Source organism: Zingiber officinale, chromosome 6A (genome assembly GCF_018446385.1).
Source record: "Zingiber officinale cultivar Zhangliang chromosome 6A, Zo_v1.1, whole genome shotgun sequence".
NCBI lineage: Eukaryota > Viridiplantae > Streptophyta > Magnoliopsida > Zingiberales > Zingiberaceae > Zingiber > Zingiber officinale.
In genome coordinates, this window is record NC_055997.1 from 142372368 (window position 1) to 142391854 (window position 19487).

Consider the following 19487-nt stretch of genomic DNA (forward strand, 5'->3'; position numbering starts at 1 on the left):
GGAGCAAAAAGAAAAACAATCTTAATAAAACAAAATTCAAAAATTCAAAATTCAAAATTCAAAATCAAATTTAAATTCGAAATTAAATTATAAATTCAAAATTCAAAATCAAATTTAAAATTCGAAATTAAATTATAAATTCAAAATTCAAAATCAAATTAAAAAATCAAAATTAAATTATAAATTTAAAATTCAAAATCAAGTTAAAAATTTGAAATTAAATTATAAATTCAAAATTCAAAATCAAATTAGAAATTCGAACTTAAATTAAAAATTCAATTAAAAATTCAAAATAATTCGAATTCAAATCAAATAAAATATAGATGGAGGATCCAGAATAGCTGGCACCCCCAACTAAACTACCCGACTGGGTAACCGAACTTAATCTACCCAAAATGGGTAAAACAAGAGTAGACTACTCGGCAGGGTAATTAAGGTTAGATTAAAACGGGCTAGGTTTAACTTGACCCACAGTACTGGTGAAGTTTTTGGATGATAGTATGTTAGGGAAGCTTGGGCATCGCATGTCTAGGAAGATATGGCTTCGACCTGGAGCATTTGGCCAAGTGAAACTGACCGAAGCTACCCTTAAATGGATCCTAACTAGTTAGACCAAGGTTTAGTATTAAGTTCAATGAGTAGGACTATTTGGAAAACCTCGAAGGCATGGTTACTTTAATGAGTACCTTGTGACTCACCATAGCCCAGAAGTTTATCCAAAGAATGCTTACTTGTTAAACCCAAAGCTAAACCTAAATCTTACATAAAGTTAAACAAAACCCTTAAATTGAACCTCAATTCATCTCACAAAAATTATAGGATTACCTGATTGAAAATTTAGATCGGGTGAGATGACTAAGGAATTTAAAATTCAAATTCAAAATTAGACTCATAACTATAATTAATTCAAATTCTATAATCAATTAATTTTTAAAACTTAATTTCAAAATCTTTTCAAAACTTAATTTCAAAATTAGTTTAAAACTTAATTTCAAAATCTTTTTAAAAATTAATTTCAAAATTATTTTAAAACTTAATTTCAAAATTATTTTAAAACTTAATTTCAAAATTATTTTTTTAAAAAAAATTAATTTCAAAATTATTTTAAAACTTAATTTCAAAATTATTTTAAAAATTAATTTCAAAATTATTTTAAAAATTAATTTCAAAATTATTTTAAAACTTAATTTCAAAATTATTTTAAAACTTAATTTCAAAATTATTTTAAAAATTAATTTCAAAATTATTTTAAAACTTAATTTCAAAATTATTTTAATTCTTAATTTCAAACTTCTTTTAAAAATCTGTTCAAAATATTACAAAATCATTTTAAATCGTTTAAAACTTATTTAAAATCAATTTCAAAATTAATTAACTTATTTTCAAAATTAATTTAATTAAAATTATTTTCACAAATTAACTTAAAATTATTTTTGTCAAAATTTAATTAACTTAAAATTATTTTTGTCAAAATTTAATTAACCTAAAATATGTGTTAACTTAAAACTAACTCATATTATAATTTTTTTTTGCGCCCTCAACAGCGGCGGGAAATTTCCCGCCGCCTATCTAAGGCGCCTTAAGGAACCTTTAAGGCGCCTCCAAAGGTGCCTTAAGGAACCTTTAAGGCGCCTCCAAAGGCGCCTTAAAGAGCCCTCAAGGCGCCTTCACTCATCCCTTTTGTCACGAACAGAAGTTCTTCCTTCTGTTTGTGCTCTGCCGAAACACAACTCCGTCCGATTCTTTCCAACCAAGGCGCCTTCAACCCATCTCTCCCTCCTTTAATCCTAGCTATGCCTCTGAGGTATAATCTAACTCTTCTCAATCATCTATTACCTAAAATTCTTGCTAGTTTTGCTATTTTGCTTGTATAATGTCAACAATAGGAAACGTCGTATTGTAGATCCTACGCCGGCTAGGGCCCCTTCCACGGACCCTAGATTCCCCTCGGAACAGCATAGGATAAATTTCGCTAGGTTTACCTTTGAGTCTATTAAAGCTGTTGCCCTCTAGGCAACCAGCAAGTAGCTAAAGGTTAGACAGTTGATAAAGGATACTCAGTTTTCTGGTTAAGCATGTTTGATCTTTAGGGCTCTGATACCTCGTAAAGTAAAACTGGATAATTTGAAATCTATTGAACTTGACTCATGCTTGGACTTAAGGATCAACTGACTTTTAATAAATAACCTAAACCAAATTTTTAGCTACTCCACTCCATCCTTGTCCTAAAATTTAATAAGTATTGTTTAAAATTAAGCTAAGCTTTTTAACCTAAGCTATAGTTTTCAAAATCCAATACTTGCAAAGAGCTTAGCTAAGTTCCAACTTCTATCTACGTAGCTATTTTCAAAACTTTAAAACTTAGCCCACTTTGAAATCTAACTTTGTAAATTCTTGCTTTCCTAAGTAAAGAATAGTTTTGCAAAATTTAACTTATTGATTTCAAAAATTTCTACTAAGTAAAAAAGCAACCTCAAAAATGTTTTCTCAAAAATCATTTGGCTCCAAATATTTCACTAACAAATTTTCAAAATCTAAACAAGTACTTCTCTACGTATAGTTTTACTAGCTTTTTCAACTTAGTTAAAGACTGTCAAAATGTTCCACCTTCTAGTGGTTTTATAATTTTAACTAAGTTTCCAAAGGGCTAACATCATCCTTTAAAATCAACCCTTAGATCTTTATTTCACTTAGCTAAAAGGTAAGAAAAGAAAATTATAAAATGTTAAGTGTTATCAAAGTCTTGTTATCCCTCTTTAAAAATTGAATGACTATTTTGATTATTTTTTGATATATGACAAAGGGGGAGAGTAGCAAATTGCAAATTCAAATACTCAAATAATTATCAAATTCAAATTAAAAAATGAGAGTAGCAAATTCAAATTTAAAATAACGAAGGGGGAGTAACAGTTAAGGGGGAGCCTAAACTTGATGTTATACTTTAAATTCATGGAGTTTACTTTAGCAAAATATTCATTGATGCTAAGCTTGCCTTAAATGTTTTCATTTGCATCTATTCTTTAATTGATATCTGTTTACTTAACTTTGAATTTGAGTTGTCATAATCAAAAAGGAGAGATTGTTGGTACGGGAAGCATCTGACGATCGAACTCGTGTTTTGATAATGGCAAAGGATTCAAAGTTAAGGTGTTTTGTGATCTAACAAGTCTGCTTGAGTATTTCAAGAAAGTCCTAGCTGCGGTTAGGCAAAGGGAAAACCCTAGGGGGTAGTAACCCTAGGTCATAGGAGGTGATAACCCTATGCGGGAAGTCTTGGTGGGTTGAGTGCTTCAGGCAAAAGTCCTAGGGGGTGGTAACCCTAGGTGGAAAGTCCTGGTGTCGCGAACCAGGTGAAAGACTGGACCAGCCGAGAAGCGGAAGTCCAGCAAAAAGTCCGGGAGCATCAAGCACCGAGCAAAAGTCCAGTCGATCTGGAGGATCGCACTGGCATCAGGTAATCTCTCCTGAGGGGAGTAGGTGAGGACACGTTCCCCGCTAAGGGAACAGTAGGCGTCGGGTCGACCTACGATTTCCGGTCGAAAATCCGAAGTCAGATCCGGATAGTCCGAAAACTGTCATTATCATATCTATTATGTTTTATGTGTTAACTTTGTGTTGCAGGGTATATTTGGGATTAACGTATCTTGCAGGGACCAAAGTGCAAAAATTAACCTCGGATGAACAGTGTCTGAGGCGCCTCCATGGAGCTTGGAGGCGCCTCAGGTGCAAGGCTGAAAGCTGGCTACGAAATGGAGCTGGAGGCGCCTTCATAGGGATTGAAGGCACCTCGGACCATTGATTGAAGGCGCCTCGGACCATTGATTGAAGGCGCCTTGGAGCTTTGATGAAGGCGCCTTCAGGTTGGGATAAGCAGTAGTCAGCGGAGGTTATCACAGCGCAGGAACAGGGATAAGTTTTGGGGTTCAAGGCGCCTTGACTGGCATTGGAGGCGCCTTAAACGTCCAATAAAAGGGCATCTCGACCAGCAGCTTGAATCATCTTCTTCCAAGCAATCCTCCTGCGACTAGCTGCTAACGACACAATCCCGAAGTGCTGCGACAACCACCCGACGACCCGGAGCTCCGAATCTTCATTTCTTAATTGCCGTCGGTATAATTAATTCTTGTCAATTATTGTACTTTAGCTTGTAATTATTCCGAACTTATAGTTGTTGCCCACGGAAAGCGATCAAGGATCGCGGGCCTTCGAGTAGGAGTCGTCATAGGCTCCGAACGAAGTAAACGACCGTGTTCTTGTGTGTTTGCCTTTTCTTTATTCCGCTGCAAGTTTCAACTCCGATAGTGTTTAATCGAACGTTTTACGATTCCGATAATCGAACGAAATAACCGCGAGCGCTATTCACCCCCCCCCCCGCTCTAGCGCTTCTCGATCCAACAAAATTAAGGTAGTGTTTGATTTTCTCAATCGGAATGAGAATGAGTATCATAATATAGTATTGTGGAATAAGAATGGAAATGAGTATAGTATAGTATTGTGGAATGAGAATGAGTATGAGCTTAAGTATCATTTTTAAAAATAATATTTGGTTAGTTGAATATTTTCAATCAGAATAAATCTAAATTTCCTTTTTTATCTTAGAGGAAAATAAGAGAAAAAATTAGATGAAAGAAAAAGTTAAACGTGAGAGAAACATATGATGAGAAAATCATAAAAGAGAAAGTATGATGAGAGAAAAAAAATATGATGTGAAAAATGAAAAGAGAGAAAGTGTGATGAGAAAAAAATGAGGAGAGAGAGCGTGATAGGAGAGATTGTGAAGAGAAAAAAAGTATAATAAGAGAGAAAGTGTGCTTAGAGAAAAAAAGTTATGGAAAAAAATGAAGAAAGAGAAAGTGTGAGAGATTGAGGAGAGAAAGTACGATGAGAAAATGTAATAAAAGAGAAAGTGTGATGGAAAAAAATAAAGAGAGGACAAATGTGATAAGAGAAAATGAAGAGAGAGAGTATGATGGAAGAGAATGAAGAGAGAGAAAGTATAATGAGATAAAATGTAGAGAGAGAGCATGATAAGATAGATTAAGGAAAGAGAAAATATGATGAAAAATGAGGAGAAAATGATGAAAGAGAGTATGTGATGAAAAAATGAGGAGAGAGAGAGCGTGATAGGAGAGATTGAAAAGAGAAAAAAAATACAATAAGAGAGAAAGTGTGCTTAGAGAAAAAAAGTTATGGGAAAAAAATGAAAAGAGAGAAAGTGTGATGACAAAAAATGAGAGATTGAGGAGAGAAAGTATGATGAGAAAATGTAATAAAAGAGAAAGTGTGATGGAAAAAAATAAATAGAGGACAAATGTGATAAGAGAAAATGAAGAGAGAGAGTGGAAGAGAATGAAGAGAGAGAAAGTATAATGAGATAAAATGTAGAGAGAGTATCATAAGATAGATTGAGGAGAGAGAAAACATAATGAAAAATGAAGAGAAAATGATGAAAGAGAGTATGTGATGAGGAAAAATACAGAGAGAAAATGATAAAAATGTGTGATGAGAGAGGATAAAAGAGAAAGTGTGATGAAAGAGAACAAGGAAAGAGAGTGAAATGAAAGAAAAATTGAACAAATATACTAAGAATATTTTCGTCTAAAATTTGATTCTCATTCTCATTCCATCAAAATTCAAGGGAGAAGATGAATGTCATTTATATCCAAAATTTTAAATTCCATTTTAAAATCTTAATTATATTTTCATCAATCAAATATAAAATTTAAGAATAAATTTATTTTTTTTCTCAAACTTCTATATCAGTCGTCAATCAACCAACTATAAAATTTTGATTCTATTCCTATCCATCAAATCGAACATTACTTTATTTATCTGAAATAATAAAAAATTAGTTTAAAAAATTTACTTATTAAAACTCTAGGAAGTAAGGGAAAGATCAAAAATTGATGAGCCTCCCGTCTGGGTGGCAGCGTATCTGGTCACTGTGACTCCGTTTTCGGTTACGATTACCTCCTCTGCTTGTTTGTGTCTCGACTGGTTTCTTCCTCTGGAAACTGGACTGGCATCGGCGCGTCAGTCGTCGGCGGAGGACCATATCCAATAGCAGAGACCGACAAGTGGCGGTAAATAACGGCGTCAACGTGAGGTGGCGTGTGGGTGATGAGAACATGTGGCGTGGTCGAGAGGCATCTGGATCGCACCTCTCTTGCAAGCAAAGCGACGAAGCCTGGTGATTCGCCCGACCAAGGCAACCCTTCCACTGGATCTTTTTCTCCCGGCTTCCTTTTTCGCGTCTCGATCTCCATACTTGTTTGTCTCTTTCATTCCCAATTCCTTCGGACAACGGGAATTAAAGGGCTGTGATGAAGCTTGGCGGAACCGGAAACTACAAGCAATGGAGATGTTTTGAGTCGATTGGTGGTTTTGTGGTACTTTTTTTTTCTGATTGTTTGTTTTGGGTGGATGAATTTTGGTTTTGGAGCAGTTTTTGTAACGAAAAAGATCATCTTGCAGAGGAACTGCGATGGGGAAATGGGAGGATCGTAGATTTTTCCCGCTAACGAGCTTGCAGATCGGGTAAGTTAGAACAAGTTCCGTCTGTTTTTTTTTTTTTTTCAAATTTCTGTTGTGCTATCCCGGCGTTTTCGTTTCCGTGTGTCCGTGTGTTTGAGAGTGGGTTTTTGTTGCGATCTCTTCGCATTCCATTTGATTTATGTGACCGTTCTCCATTATGAAATCGCGAGAAAAGAAATCAATAGTTTTTACATCTGCAACAAGGAGGCCCCTTCTGAAATTGAATTCATCTTATATTCTTTCTTCTGACGTCTAGTAGAAGATATAGTGTGAAAGACATTGCTACAAATAGGAGGCATGTTTCAGCTTTATTTTGGCTGTTCAATTGGCCGTAATATTCAACTTTAGTTGGTCAGATACTTGGCTAAATCTTGCTCTGGTGTCACAGTTTGGGCAGCTTTCTTTTGGTTGAAAAGAGAGTTTGGTAGTTCTTTTAACAAGGAAAAATCTTGAAAATTAATCAGTGATGTTACTCATCATTCTGAAAGGAATAAGCATACGACTTTGTTTTGAAACATGACAATAAGAAATCAAGAGAATTCCTAAACCAAAAGCAAATATCATAATTATGGGAAAATACAATACCTAAAAGGTTACTTTTTGACAATAAGAAATAGAGAGAATCCCTATACTAAAGGCAATCTCGTAATTATGCGAAAATCCAATAACTAATGCATAACTTCAACTAAGTAACTAACAACTTCTAAAAGCAACGACCAATTACAATCCCTTTCTTTAATCATGGAATTTGGGCTGATCCTCCAAGGGGTTTTCTGTCGATCTTAAAATAGTCAACTTAGGCTGGTGAATATACTTCTAGCATTCCCAATTGGTTGATGGTGATAAAAATCCATCATTTCGATGCTGTAGTTGCACATCAACCTCTTGAGTGTTGTAGGCATATAAGTAAGATATATCAGTCCTTTATTCTCCTCACTTATAAAGCCTATTTTTTTGTCACAGTTTTGTCTGTACAGCTAATTGTTTTTGTTGGTTGGCTGTTGCTTCTATGCTTCTGGTGTTCTTCCAATGCGATCTTAGGATTAAGCTTAATTGTGGATGACATTGCAGCATATGTTTATCTATAGTTTCGTTATGTTAAGCTGCTCTTCATCATCACTATTCTGTATCTGTGATCTTTGTTTTATAGGAAATGAAGGCTGAGTGGCTGATGATATATGTGTATCTGTTACCTTTGTGTTGATGTTTTTTATTCAATTTTCTTGTGTCTAAGAGAAATGATTTAACATATCCACGTCAATGCAAGAAAACCAACTACACTGTCGCCGACTAATTTTTTTTAGTGATGCACTATACTGATGAGCTTTTAGTTTTGCATCTGTCTATTAATTCCCATTTACTTTTGCTTAGAGTGTGGATCTGAATTCTAAATTCCAGCTAGCATTATGACAGTTTTGCCACCTATTTCTGCCTACTGTGCATCTAACTTCTGTTATAGAAGTTGTCTTATCAAACAAACTCTGTCTCTGGGTTTCTTTTGCAGGGATCTTCAGTCCTATCTATCTCATTTGACTCTTTTTTTGGCTATAAGAAGTGAGAAATTCTATATCCTTGTCGATAATCGTCCATGGGTGATCCACCAGGACTCACGAGCTACTCACTTGTGGCAGTTAATGGTTACCAAGGTAAAGGTGAAAAGAGTTCAAATTCATACTGTATAAGGATGAGAGTACCCCTTGTATTTTCTGGTTACATTTTACAATGTTCAGTCTAGGCTATCTCCTTTTGCAAACACAAGATCTGCTAGAGTCACAGGAAGTGATATGGGGAAGATTTTAAGATTTACCAAAAGCTCTAGGTCTGTTTCCTTCAGAAGAAACAGATTACGTAATTGGTTCTCCTTGATTGATGCTGCTCGCAATTATAAGAAAAATTTGCACCATGTCAAGAAGCTGAAAGACTCTTTCCTTTTGAGTAATGATTTGCATTGTCCATTGTATGGATGCATTGTTTTTGAAGTAGAATGGAAGTATGTGCGTGGCATCAACTACATCAATGAACTGCAGGTATCTTCTTATGTCTCAGTTTCATTTGTAGGATTATATAGTGTTCAATTGTTTTTTCTATCTGTTCTAATTTAGATTTTCCCCAATTGTTTGACTGCTTATGTAGACTGATACATCCTTAGCATTGGAAGTTAAATTGATGAAAAGGTGGGAATTTGATAGTATTGAACAGGCTTCTAGCTGCATTTATCTATGGTTTACAGGTATATGCGATGAGTGCTATCTCCTGCAAGATTATCTAGAAAGTATCTCCAGCAAAGGTAAAACACACTTGAGCTTTCATGCACATCCAAGAAATTCCTTTTTCTGGATAACACATTGTCATCTTTTGCAGATGTGTTTTACGATGCTCAGGAAGATATTTCATCCTCTTGTGAGGCCAGTGAAAAGTTGTTCACTGCTGTTGAGTCTCACGAGGAAAAACATTGTTGCATGCATTCCAACTCTTCGTGTTCTCCTAGAAGAATGGAAGATTTAGATTTACCTTTCACACCACCTGCTTCTGGCCCTTACAAACGAAGAAAGATAATAAAATCAAGCATGTTCATTGATGTGGATGGACTTTCTGAGGAAGCATACAGTGAAGTTGTTAGATCCCCATCAAATTCAGTATCCTCACCTTCTTTGAGTGGTAGTGAAAGTGATGATGGGTGTTTGGTTTATGAGGCTACCACATACAAGGATGTACTCCTTTTATTCAGATTTGACGATCATGATCTCCCATTTAAGCTCAAGGAAATAATTATGTCTGACCTGAGGCTACTTACATTATTGGAGTATGGACTTCCTTCTTGGGTCATTTTTCTTCAATCCTACCCAGTCTTTTGTCAAATATATCGTCCATGGATGTGCCCTTTAGCCAGGGCTTTTTACATTTTGATATCTATAATCACTGTGCTCATAGGATTCTATGACCTTTATAAGAATGTTCCTATACTGAAGGCAACTGCTGCAAGCTTATTTGGTCCCTTCTTTAACTGGATAGAATCATGGGAAATGGTTTCAAGAATCAGATACCTGGGAACTATGCTTTTTCTTCATAACTTTGAGAAAGCTTTGATGTGGTTCCTAATGGTTGCACGTGCTACAAAGCCATTGTTTTCAGTGTTGACGAAGCCAATTGCTGGTCCTATCATGGAACTTTTTGAATTGATTTGTCCTATATGGAATGCATGCTTTTCTACTTTGGAGAGCCTCATCTGGGTTATTTGGAATGCGCTATCATCTTCATGCAACGTGGTTTCAAGTATATTGGAAATTATCATTTGGCCTTTCTGGTTTGCCTTTTCAACTTTATGGAGTGTAGGTGGGATATCAGCTAGTTGTAGCTTTTTTCTATGTTTGTCTTGTGGTGCGCTCATCTTTCCTCAATGTCTCACCTTTTTACTTCTACTATCTTTTTGTAATCACAGTGGCATATGTAATATACCCAGTTGTTTGGCTGCTTTTGGAGATAGTCAGTGCTCCTGTTCGTTTGATTGCTTCATTGATTAGTTTCCTTGGAATGTTCTTCATCAATGTCTATTATCTACTGCAAGGAACCTGGTCAGCTATTGGGGCTTTGTTTCAGATTGCATCTCCATCTGAAGCAACAGCAGTTGCCTATGAAGTTACGATTTGGCGGTCACTTTGGAATGATTTATTTTCCAAGGTAATGTTGTTCAGTGATACACAAGTGAGCATCCTTTTGATTCCTAAGTTATGTTTTTGTTCTTCTCAGGTATTCCGTGCAATTCGAAGCATTTTTTATGGTTTTGTTGCATTTTTCACAGCGTGCAATAGGCATAGGTTAAGGTATGTTATCTATTACGCTATTTTTTTATTAAATAAATCAAATGGCAGAAAATAGCTCAATTGATTCAGATATATGGTTCTTTTTTTGTCATTCAACACCGTGCTTTCTAATTGTTTAAATTTGTCTAGCAATATCCTTAAATGTGGTTTAGATGGATTATCTTTGTATCATCTCACAATTAAATGATTCTCTCATTTTAAGTTGTCTATAATAACTAGCTGTGAGTCAAACTATTCTGAGTCCTTAACATGGATCTAATTGAGTCCTAATGCAGAAATTTTAACAATGTAGCTCCTATATTATTATTCTTATACAGTTGATGCCTTTGAGTTAATTATATCTTGTCCCTTAACAATTTACAGAATTATAACAGTGTAAATTAACTTAGGTAAATATACCCACTCACTCAATTGTTAAGGTCCTTCCTGACAGCGTAAGGTTTGGGAGCAAATCCCACCTTCAGTATGATGTGCCATTAACATGATGTGGCCCATTTGCTTTCAATCAATATCACCAGTCTAAACTTGACTGTTTGGTTTACTCAGGCTCATTGAATGTATAACTTCTTCTCCTCAAAATCTCTAATTTTGTTCATCTACAAAATTGAAGATCAATTTCCATTCAGACCTGGTCACTTTCTGTAGCAAAACAATTAAATCTTGCGCTCAAATTGGACTTGCAGTCAATATTCATAGTGTATCCAAAAAAACACTACTAAATTCTAATATATTGCTATTTTTTGGCACATACTAGTTATTAATGAGCTTATTTAAAACTGCATGAGTCTATGCACAATCCTAGAATTATTTAAGAGCTAATGTATAGAGTTTTCGCTAATGAGTCAGTGTACAAGTTACATCAAATCTGTCGCTCTCAGAAAGCTTCATTGTTTGTTCACGAAGGCAGAATGAGGCTGTTGACAAACTAGTTTTGTTTGTAAATTCCCAGATTTTTTTTATTAAACCCAATTTGAAGATTGAGTTTGGCTTGTAATGTACTGAGTTGAGCTGGAATGAGCTTATCCCAGAGAAGAAAGCTCTGAGCTATTCATAAGAAACTCTCAAGGATTTTAAATTGTTGCAGTGTGTATTCAGTATCACATATCTCATGTCTTGTTCCACTATTAGCTGGATTATTGTGTAACAGACATGGAAAGAATTTTCTATTAGGATCTTTCTTGGAAAGGATTTTTCACACTTTTTTTAATTTAAATGAATGCTAGTTCTTGTAGTCTCTATTCTTACTATGTGGTACCTTGGCATTAGGAATGACGAGTGATTGCTTGGCTTAATTTAGTATTATATAAAAATAATAACTAAATTCCAAGTTCTATATTTTCTTTGTATGAGATATTATTCTTACTATGTTGTTGTATTCTTCTGCGCTAATCCTGAAGGGGATATTGATTTTTAGGGATCTGGGATCTATTATTTAATAAGGGATATCGATGGAGACATCATCAATCAGAAAAAACAAATGAATGCTTGAAAAAAAAGAGGCTTCTAAAGATTTATCTGATCATTTAGTCCTCCAAGGGTTAAAAAGAAATTATAGTATTGTGGTACCATCTATCATACTTCATGGATTATTGTTGGGTTGTTAGAAACAACATTTAGAAAAGCTAATGTCTCTAGTTGAAATAAAAACGGTAAGATGAATGTGTGGAGTTACTAAACACGATACAATAAAAATATTTATATTCAAAAACAATTAGCTGTATTAAATGAGAAGATGAGAGAAATAAATTCTGGACATGTTCAAAGACAATGTAGTTTTAAAAAATCTTTAATTAACTTGAATATTACCTTGGATATTGATTTGTATACAGGTCAAGAGAGGAATAAGATTTATGTCATCAACCATAAATAATTAGGAAGACATGACATGACGATGATGATGGTTACACAGTTTGATGATTGATGATATAATGCTAATATGAAAAACATAACTACTTGACCTTGTTGAAGTATAATATGGAGGCATCATTCATCCTTGGAACAATTTTATTTTCTTGGTGACCAATATTTTTTTCCATATAACAAATATTAATATTTGTATCTGGGAAAGAAAATTATCAGAAAGATTATTCTCTTTTTAGTGTTATCTATAATTCTGTCTACCTTTAAAATTTTCCTTCAGAGATTGCTTCCATTTCCAAGTTTGTAGCTATTGTTTTGCTCTTATAGATTACAACATTATTATTATTATTATTATTATTATTATTTTTATTTCATCTTTCTATTTTATAGCATCTACAATCACATCTTGGTGCTTCTCCGTCGCTTCTCTCATGTCATCCACCCTTGGAGACTTTCCAAGTCTGACCATGGAAGGCAGAAAGAAAGAAATCAAAGCCCTGTAAGTTTCTTGAAATACCTTTCTCATAAATTCGTGGATGATCAAGATTACTCAAGGGAGAAGGGAGCACACTTTAATAGCATGTTGAGTGAAAAGTAGGATTTCTCAAGAAATCCTAAGATAGCCTTCTCTACCTTTATATATATTATTGATGAATAGGAAATATTACACACTTGACCCTTAGACATTTATTCATAATTCCCTGACAGTGTTCATCCAACTGATAATATTAATCTACTGATACATGTTCATCCAACTGATATTGAAATCAGACGTTGAGGTGCAATTGTATGTGCTCCTCTCCAAGCATCAATCATATGGGTTGAGCTTCCAGATTCACAATAGAATGCAAATCTGCTCTAGCAACCAACGAATGGCTTCTTGTTTTTTTAGTTTCACTGGAGCATCTAATTATTTTACCAGTAAAACTAGGTTGCGAGAGTTCAAATTTTTCCTCACAAATGTCCTTCCTGTCCTACTTTAGGAGTTGAAAAGTTCCTTTTAATATAACTGATTTCTATGCTGTATTGTGATTATTTCAATCTACTTAAGACAATTGAACTTCTACTTGTTGAACCAGAGGAAGAGGAACTAATAAGCCACTGCACATAATGTTTCGCATGTTGCTTTTTGTATTTTTCTTTCATCTAAATATATTATGGAATTTGATACTCAAATTTGTATCTATCAAGCATAATGCAACGCTAAACAATGTTTTATTCTATGCAGGTTCAAGAAAGGGATAGACCAATACCTAAGTGAGTACACAATGTGCTACTTTAACACAAGTCAATTACATTAAGCAAACTGACCAACAGACTGATATTTTAATGCCAGATCTGGCTCGCAAACACCGGAGAAACTACGAAGAAGGCACGCAAGGAGACTAACCTCCACATCATAGAACTTTGGATTGTACAAGAAGTGTAAATTCCTTGATTCTTGTTTCTTTTTCTCTTGGAGAAGCTGGATACTGATCTCTTTCCCTTTTCTTTTGGGGTTAGGAGAGGGAGAGGGAGAGGGAGAGGAGCTGTAGGTATTCCGACTGGATAGAAGATCTAACTATAGGCTGTGTTAGGAACATTAGCGTAGAAGAAGAGTAAATTGGCTTTGTTGCTGACTTCAAGTGCAAAACTCAAAATCTTGGTCACCTCACTGTCAAGAGAGGAAAATTAAATTATTGACTTGTGGTTTATGTAGGAACAGGCGTATTGGTTCATCTAAAAATACACATAAGAGTACCAAAAGTAATTTAACAATCTTATTATAACTAATAGATTTCTTGAGCCTCTATTGGTATTTTTAATTCAAAGGCCCAAAAAAGAGGGATGCCCTACGATGCTCAAGCAAGGAGGGGGAGTTACGATAAAGGGCTTCGACTTGGAAGTGACATAACATTTGAAAAAATAAATAATTTTAAAAGTATTTTAAGAAAGTGATCAATCCCTTTATATAAAAAAAAAAGTTATAATAATAGAAATAGGAGCGAATGCTCAATTCTTCATTATTACGTAAATATCTATTGTATTTTTCTCTTCTTTCTTCTAGTATAAGACTCACAATTCAACAAGCTTAAGCCTATACATCGATACAAAAAATGATCAATGTCGTATGATAACTCCATTTCTACAAGCTGCGTGCCTTGATGACTCGTCCATGGAATGAATTAACCTTCATTTTATAAAGAATTCAAATCGATCAACTTTCTCGATCTCTCCCTCCTATTCCACTTGGATTTCTGACATTTTTTGAGAATCCAGTGACAATGTCATCGATTGGTGGTGTAGTTTAGCGAATAATCCTACTAATGGTGCAGTGTTGTATGTGCATGCCTCCGTCTGCATGTAGTTCTCTCGGTCATCCCTAAACCAGTCTCGATCATCTGGACCACCAACGATAGCACCGGTCAACACATTCGGGTTTGCCCCTCGTCGTCCGTACCAATCATAGTACCCCTATACTCAGAGTTGACAATGTTAAACACAATTCATCTAAATTTGAAATACAACTCTAACCTAACATATAAGGGTTGCATGAACTAATCTGAATATTATTTATTATTATCTTGTTTTTTTATGTTTAAAGAGTTTATTTTTGTCTACCTGTGTACACCCAATGAAGTCCTTGCTCCTCTTCAAGGCCACAATGGAGGCCCCACGGTGGTGGACCCGCACCGGGTATTTGGGCCCAAAGCCCACTAAATAGCTGATCCGCATCGGATTCGAGCCCAGAATGTACTCGGCCTGCGACCTAGCCAGGCCCATAACCTCGTCCGGCCCAGCGTCGCCTCCCGGGCAGCGGAGTCGGCCGCCCGCCGCCTCCAGCTGGGCGGAGTAGACGGCAAGGAGGAAGGCGGCGCCGGTAACGTACTGCATGTTGTTCCAACGGCGCACGTAGAGCATTCCGCCGGGGGAGCGCCGCACGTTGCCCGCGCCGGCGTTCCGGCCGAGGCAAGCGCACACGTAGTGCTCCGCCTTCGACCTGTACAGCTGCAGCTCCGCCGTCTGAGCCTTCGTTAGGTTTTTCTCATCGCGCAACAGCTGCCGCATCTCAAATTAAAAGATCAATAGATTTCTTTAGCAACGGATTCAACAAAAGACAAAAAGAAAATTATAATTCAAGCGTTCGAATTTCAATAGATTAATTCCGAAGATAAATAATCTTTTTGATTCATTTATTAAATACATATTTGGACAATAATAAGAATAATAATAAAAAGCATCCATCATGAAACTCTATTTAAAAAAAAACCACCAATCCTAGTAAAATTATAGGGTCGGTAACTCTTATAATTTGGACTTATCATTTCATAGCATTTCCGTTGCAGTAGATATAAATCGTAACTACTACCATCCAAACTTATTTTGTTTATATTTACGTCGTATGAATTTATTCTTTTCATACAATTGATGGATAATTTATAATTTAATGTGTATTATAAGAATAAGAATGTCATTAATTGTATCATTCTCCTACGGACTGGTGAGCGGCGATTTAAAACAACATAAGAGTGCTTTGATTTTTTTGTCCTCTAAAGTATAATCTACTGTATAAAAAGTACTTTCAATCAGGAAATAAAAAAAAAATTGTCTCCTCCGTGATTAAACTATGAATAGGTAAGTAGGTGTTTTTAATTAGCATGTTGACGTGGACAGCTGACGATTCATGTGCCACGTGGTACAGAGTTGAGCTGTCAAACTCATTATCTTTCTTCTGACGTTAATTAACAGCTGTTAATTAACTAAACTAATTGAAAATTTAAGTATTTAATCATTTTTCAAGAAGAAAGTATCACGATGGTGTTTAGTTAAATGATGAAAATGATTATAAATATGAGTTTGATTGTAAAATGAAAATGAAAATGAAAATCAAACACACCTAGTTATATATGTTTAGTTATTTGTATAAATCTAAAAATCATTTTTAAATTGTCATTTTCAAATTCTCAATCTAAATATTATTTTTCACTATCATTTCATTCCCTCATTCCTAAACCCATCAATCAATCACCCCTAAATAATTGAACCAAAATTTGTGGTGACGGGTAGAAAATGAACGGACCTTGGAAGCCAGGATTTGGACGCCGGCGAACTTGACGTCCCAGCTGAACTCCGTCACCGCCCACCCTGTGCCCCCTAACGCGCCGCCGTTCTCCACCACGTACTGCAGGTACTCCGCCCGCGCCGTCGCCCTGTGCAGCCACAGCGCCGCCCAAAGCAGCTCGTCCTCGTAGCCGCTCCACGACGGGTAGTAGCTCCTCGCCTCCCTGATGCTGCCGTCGTACTTGCCCCGGTGCTTGTCCGCGAACTCAAACAGCTGGGCAAATGATTCCGTATTTGAGGTCGATTTCCGGAAACGATCGGCGAGTCCGAAACAGAGGAAAGGGAGAGTTTAGCTGCTCATTCGATGGTTAATTAATCGATCGGGTGATCACCTGTCGAGCATGATGGAGGAGGAGGCGGGCGTACTTGGGATTGGACTTCCGGAACACGACGGAGGCGGCGGCCATGGCCGCCGCCGTCTCGCCGGCGACGTCCGACCCGGGATTGTCCTTGTCAATTTTGTACGCTTGCCGCGACGTCGTCATGTCCTCCGGCCGCTGCCAGCAGTAGTGATCGGTGTCGCCGTCGCCCACCTGAGACATTTTTAAACAAAATTAATCCCTCGACGAAAATTCAATCCTTCACCAAACCGATCAAAGATTGAAGGAGCAAGACAACGAGCCTCGGCCCAGAGGACGAAGGGGTGGGTGTGAGCCTTGATGAAGTAATCGGTGCCCCACTTGATGGCCTCCAGAGCACGCCAGTACTCGCCGGCGGCGGCGATCTCCTCTCCGTACTCGATCACGCTCCACGACAGCATTGTGACGGTGAAGGCCATGGGAAGGCCGAACTTGACGTGGTCGCCGGCGTCGTAGTATCCCCCAACCAAATCCACCTGCGTGCATATACAATGATACACAAGGATCCAGCACTACTACTCGATCAATCACTTAAAAAATCTCTCCAAAAACCACGCACTCCCTGTTGAAGGCCGTCGGTGAGGCCGGAGTGGCCGCGCCAGGCGACGTGCTGAGTGTAGGGAAGCCGGCCGGAGCGCTGCGCCTCGAAGTAAAGCAGAGACTTGGACAGAGCATCCTTGTAATCGAATTCCTTCGCGCCAGAACCAACACTAACTACGGCGGAGAGAACCACCAAAACGACGGCCATAAAGCTCTCCACTTCCATTAATTGCTTCTGCTACGAGAATGCATGAAACTCTGAGTCAATCACACTTCCTCCTCCTCCTCCTCCTCCTTCTCAATTTGTGGTAATGATTTGTACATGCATGTAGGTCAATGTTTAGCTGCTACATGATGGACAGGGTTCTACCTAATCCAAGCACGGCTTCAGGGGAGGAAGAAGAGAGGAGTTTGGATCAATACAATACAATACAATACAATGCAACACACAATGCAATACAATAAATATTATGTACATGGGATGAACTAAAAATGTGGAGAGGTATTTAATTAGGAGACGTGGATTGCAAGGGGGGCTGGAGGAGGGGAGGTACATGGAAGGTGCGTCCACTGCCAGGCGGCACTATCCATGGGCTTTGGCTCCGCCGGATTCGATGCCTTCAACGAACTTGTCGGCGCACACTCTCTTGGTTTGGGCATTTTGTCGAATACAAATGGGTCCATAGAGCATGCCCATTGTACTCTTGGAATTAAAGAACAACAGTGTTGTGGTGTTTAATTTTGGTATTTGATTTTCAAAATACAGCGCCGTATTGATTTTAGAATTTGTATTGTTGATATAATAGCGGTGTTATGTTTGAAATCCAGTATTATTGCAGTGTTGTTATTGAATACACGCCATAATAATAGATAAGAGGTAAAATTTCGGCGCAGTTCCAATGTGTTGGTCTTTAAACACCAACATCAATAGAATACCAATCATACATATCAATACTATGTTGGTGTTGGTTATAATATTGTGCTTATTTGCACCAACTACTAGTACTAATTTGCACCACATAGTACTGGTTTGCGTAAATCAACACCAACAATAATGTTAGTTTGTGTAAATCCATACCAATGTGTTGGTTTTAGTTTTTAAATATCAGCTTTACCTTGATATCGATTTGTAAAAATTAGCACCACCTTATATGCAGGAGAAAGACTTACATATAAGAGAAAGGAGAAAGTTGCATGCAAATGAGAGAGAAAAAAAATAAATCAATTTTGACCGTGTCAGATCATCCATGTTAGATGTTGTTCACTGTTGTACAAGGTAAGTTGTGCAAGATATCATTATTATTGTTATATATATAAAAATATTGTCAGGCTCTCCGACTCCCCATGCATGATTTTGTCTGTGATTTCATCTGTGATTGACTCATATTTTTGGACATTCAGATCATTTTTGAATGTTTCACTTTGCACACTCAGTCGAGCATGAAAATCGAACAAAGAAATATGCACAATATATGAATATAATATTAGTATAGGCTGTGTAGTTGTAGTAAAAACAAAATTACGCTTAACTCGGACGTCTCTTATAGTCTATTCCTAAATTATATGAATAGAAATAATTACAAAATCAATTTAGAGTTATTCGTCAGATGGTTAAGAATGAGAGGAGAGTATAGATTGTGTCGTTGAATCATGTTCAAGTAGTTTAAATTAGTGTTCTTCACGAAATTATGAAGTCCTTGAATTTTAAATTTAAAATGGTCAATTTATTAATTAGTTGAAAGGGGAAATCAGCAAGATCTTTAAAATTTTGAAACTCTTGATTTATATGGATTAAAAATGCCACGAGTGGACATCATGACGTCCTAACATGGAATAAAAAATTCCACCAAATTATGGAATAAAATCCCACAAGACGAATGGTGTACTAGAATAAAAAAATAATTTTAAAAAAATGTTTAAAAGAAGAATCTTTTTATTTTCTCTTATTTTTTTTTTTTATAAAAAAGATAAATTTAAGGATTCTATCATCAAAATGTATTCCTTCAAAAAGAATGTTAAAGCTAATTAACAGCTATAGAATATATTAAAAAAATATTGATTTATCCTCATTTAAGGAGATAATTGGAGAGAATATTCTCTTACCATCTCTCCATTAAGGTCTTAGTGCAGAGGACGAATGTTTTAGATTGAGCTTAATTTAATTTATTTAGATGTTATCAAATTTTTAATTGTCTAAGGTGTGCAAAGCTTAGAAATGAATTAGGAAACATGAGAAAGCAATAAAACTTCTTTGTGAATAAGAACTTACTTG

General features: G+C 36.3%; 2 protein-coding genes across 3 annotated transcripts; one reads left to right on the forward strand and one right to left on the reverse strand.

Annotated features, from left to right (window-relative positions):
- The first annotated feature begins 5919 nt into the window (after positions 1-5919).
- LOC121998414 lies at positions 5920-13840 on the forward strand. Of its 2 annotated transcripts, XM_042553345.1 has the most exons (11): positions 5920-6389; positions 6475-6537; positions 8039-8180; positions 8265-8561; positions 8668-8821; positions 8896-9867; positions 9974-10212; positions 10282-10355; positions 12606-12714; positions 13444-13472; positions 13552-13840. In XM_042553345.1, the coding sequence occupies exons 2-11, from the start codon at positions 6485-6487 to the stop codon at positions 13616-13618; spliced, it is 2136 nt and encodes a 711-aa protein (XP_042409279.1). In that variant the 5' UTR covers positions 5920-6389; positions 6475-6484; the 3' UTR covers positions 13619-13840. The 2 variants fall into 2 exon arrangements, with proteins under 2 accessions (XP_042409279.1, XP_042409280.1); XM_042553346.1 differs by lacking the exons at positions 5920-6389; positions 6475-6537 and having other exon boundaries at positions 8041-8180; positions 8270-8561.
- Positions 13841-14211: 371 nt separating this feature from the next.
- On the reverse strand, positions 14212-18032 carry LOC121998415 (endoglucanase 7-like). Its single transcript, XM_042553347.1, has 6 exons — positions 17235-18032; positions 16939-17151; positions 16649-16849; positions 16276-16530; positions 14817-15254; positions 14212-14669 (listed from the first exon to the last, which is right to left on the reverse strand). Exons 1-6 carry the CDS (start codon positions 17439-17441, stop codon positions 14436-14438), a joined length of 1548 nt encoding a protein of 515 aa, XP_042409281.1. The 5' UTR covers positions 17442-18032; the 3' UTR covers positions 14212-14435.
- Positions 18033-19487: the final 1455 nt, after the last annotated feature.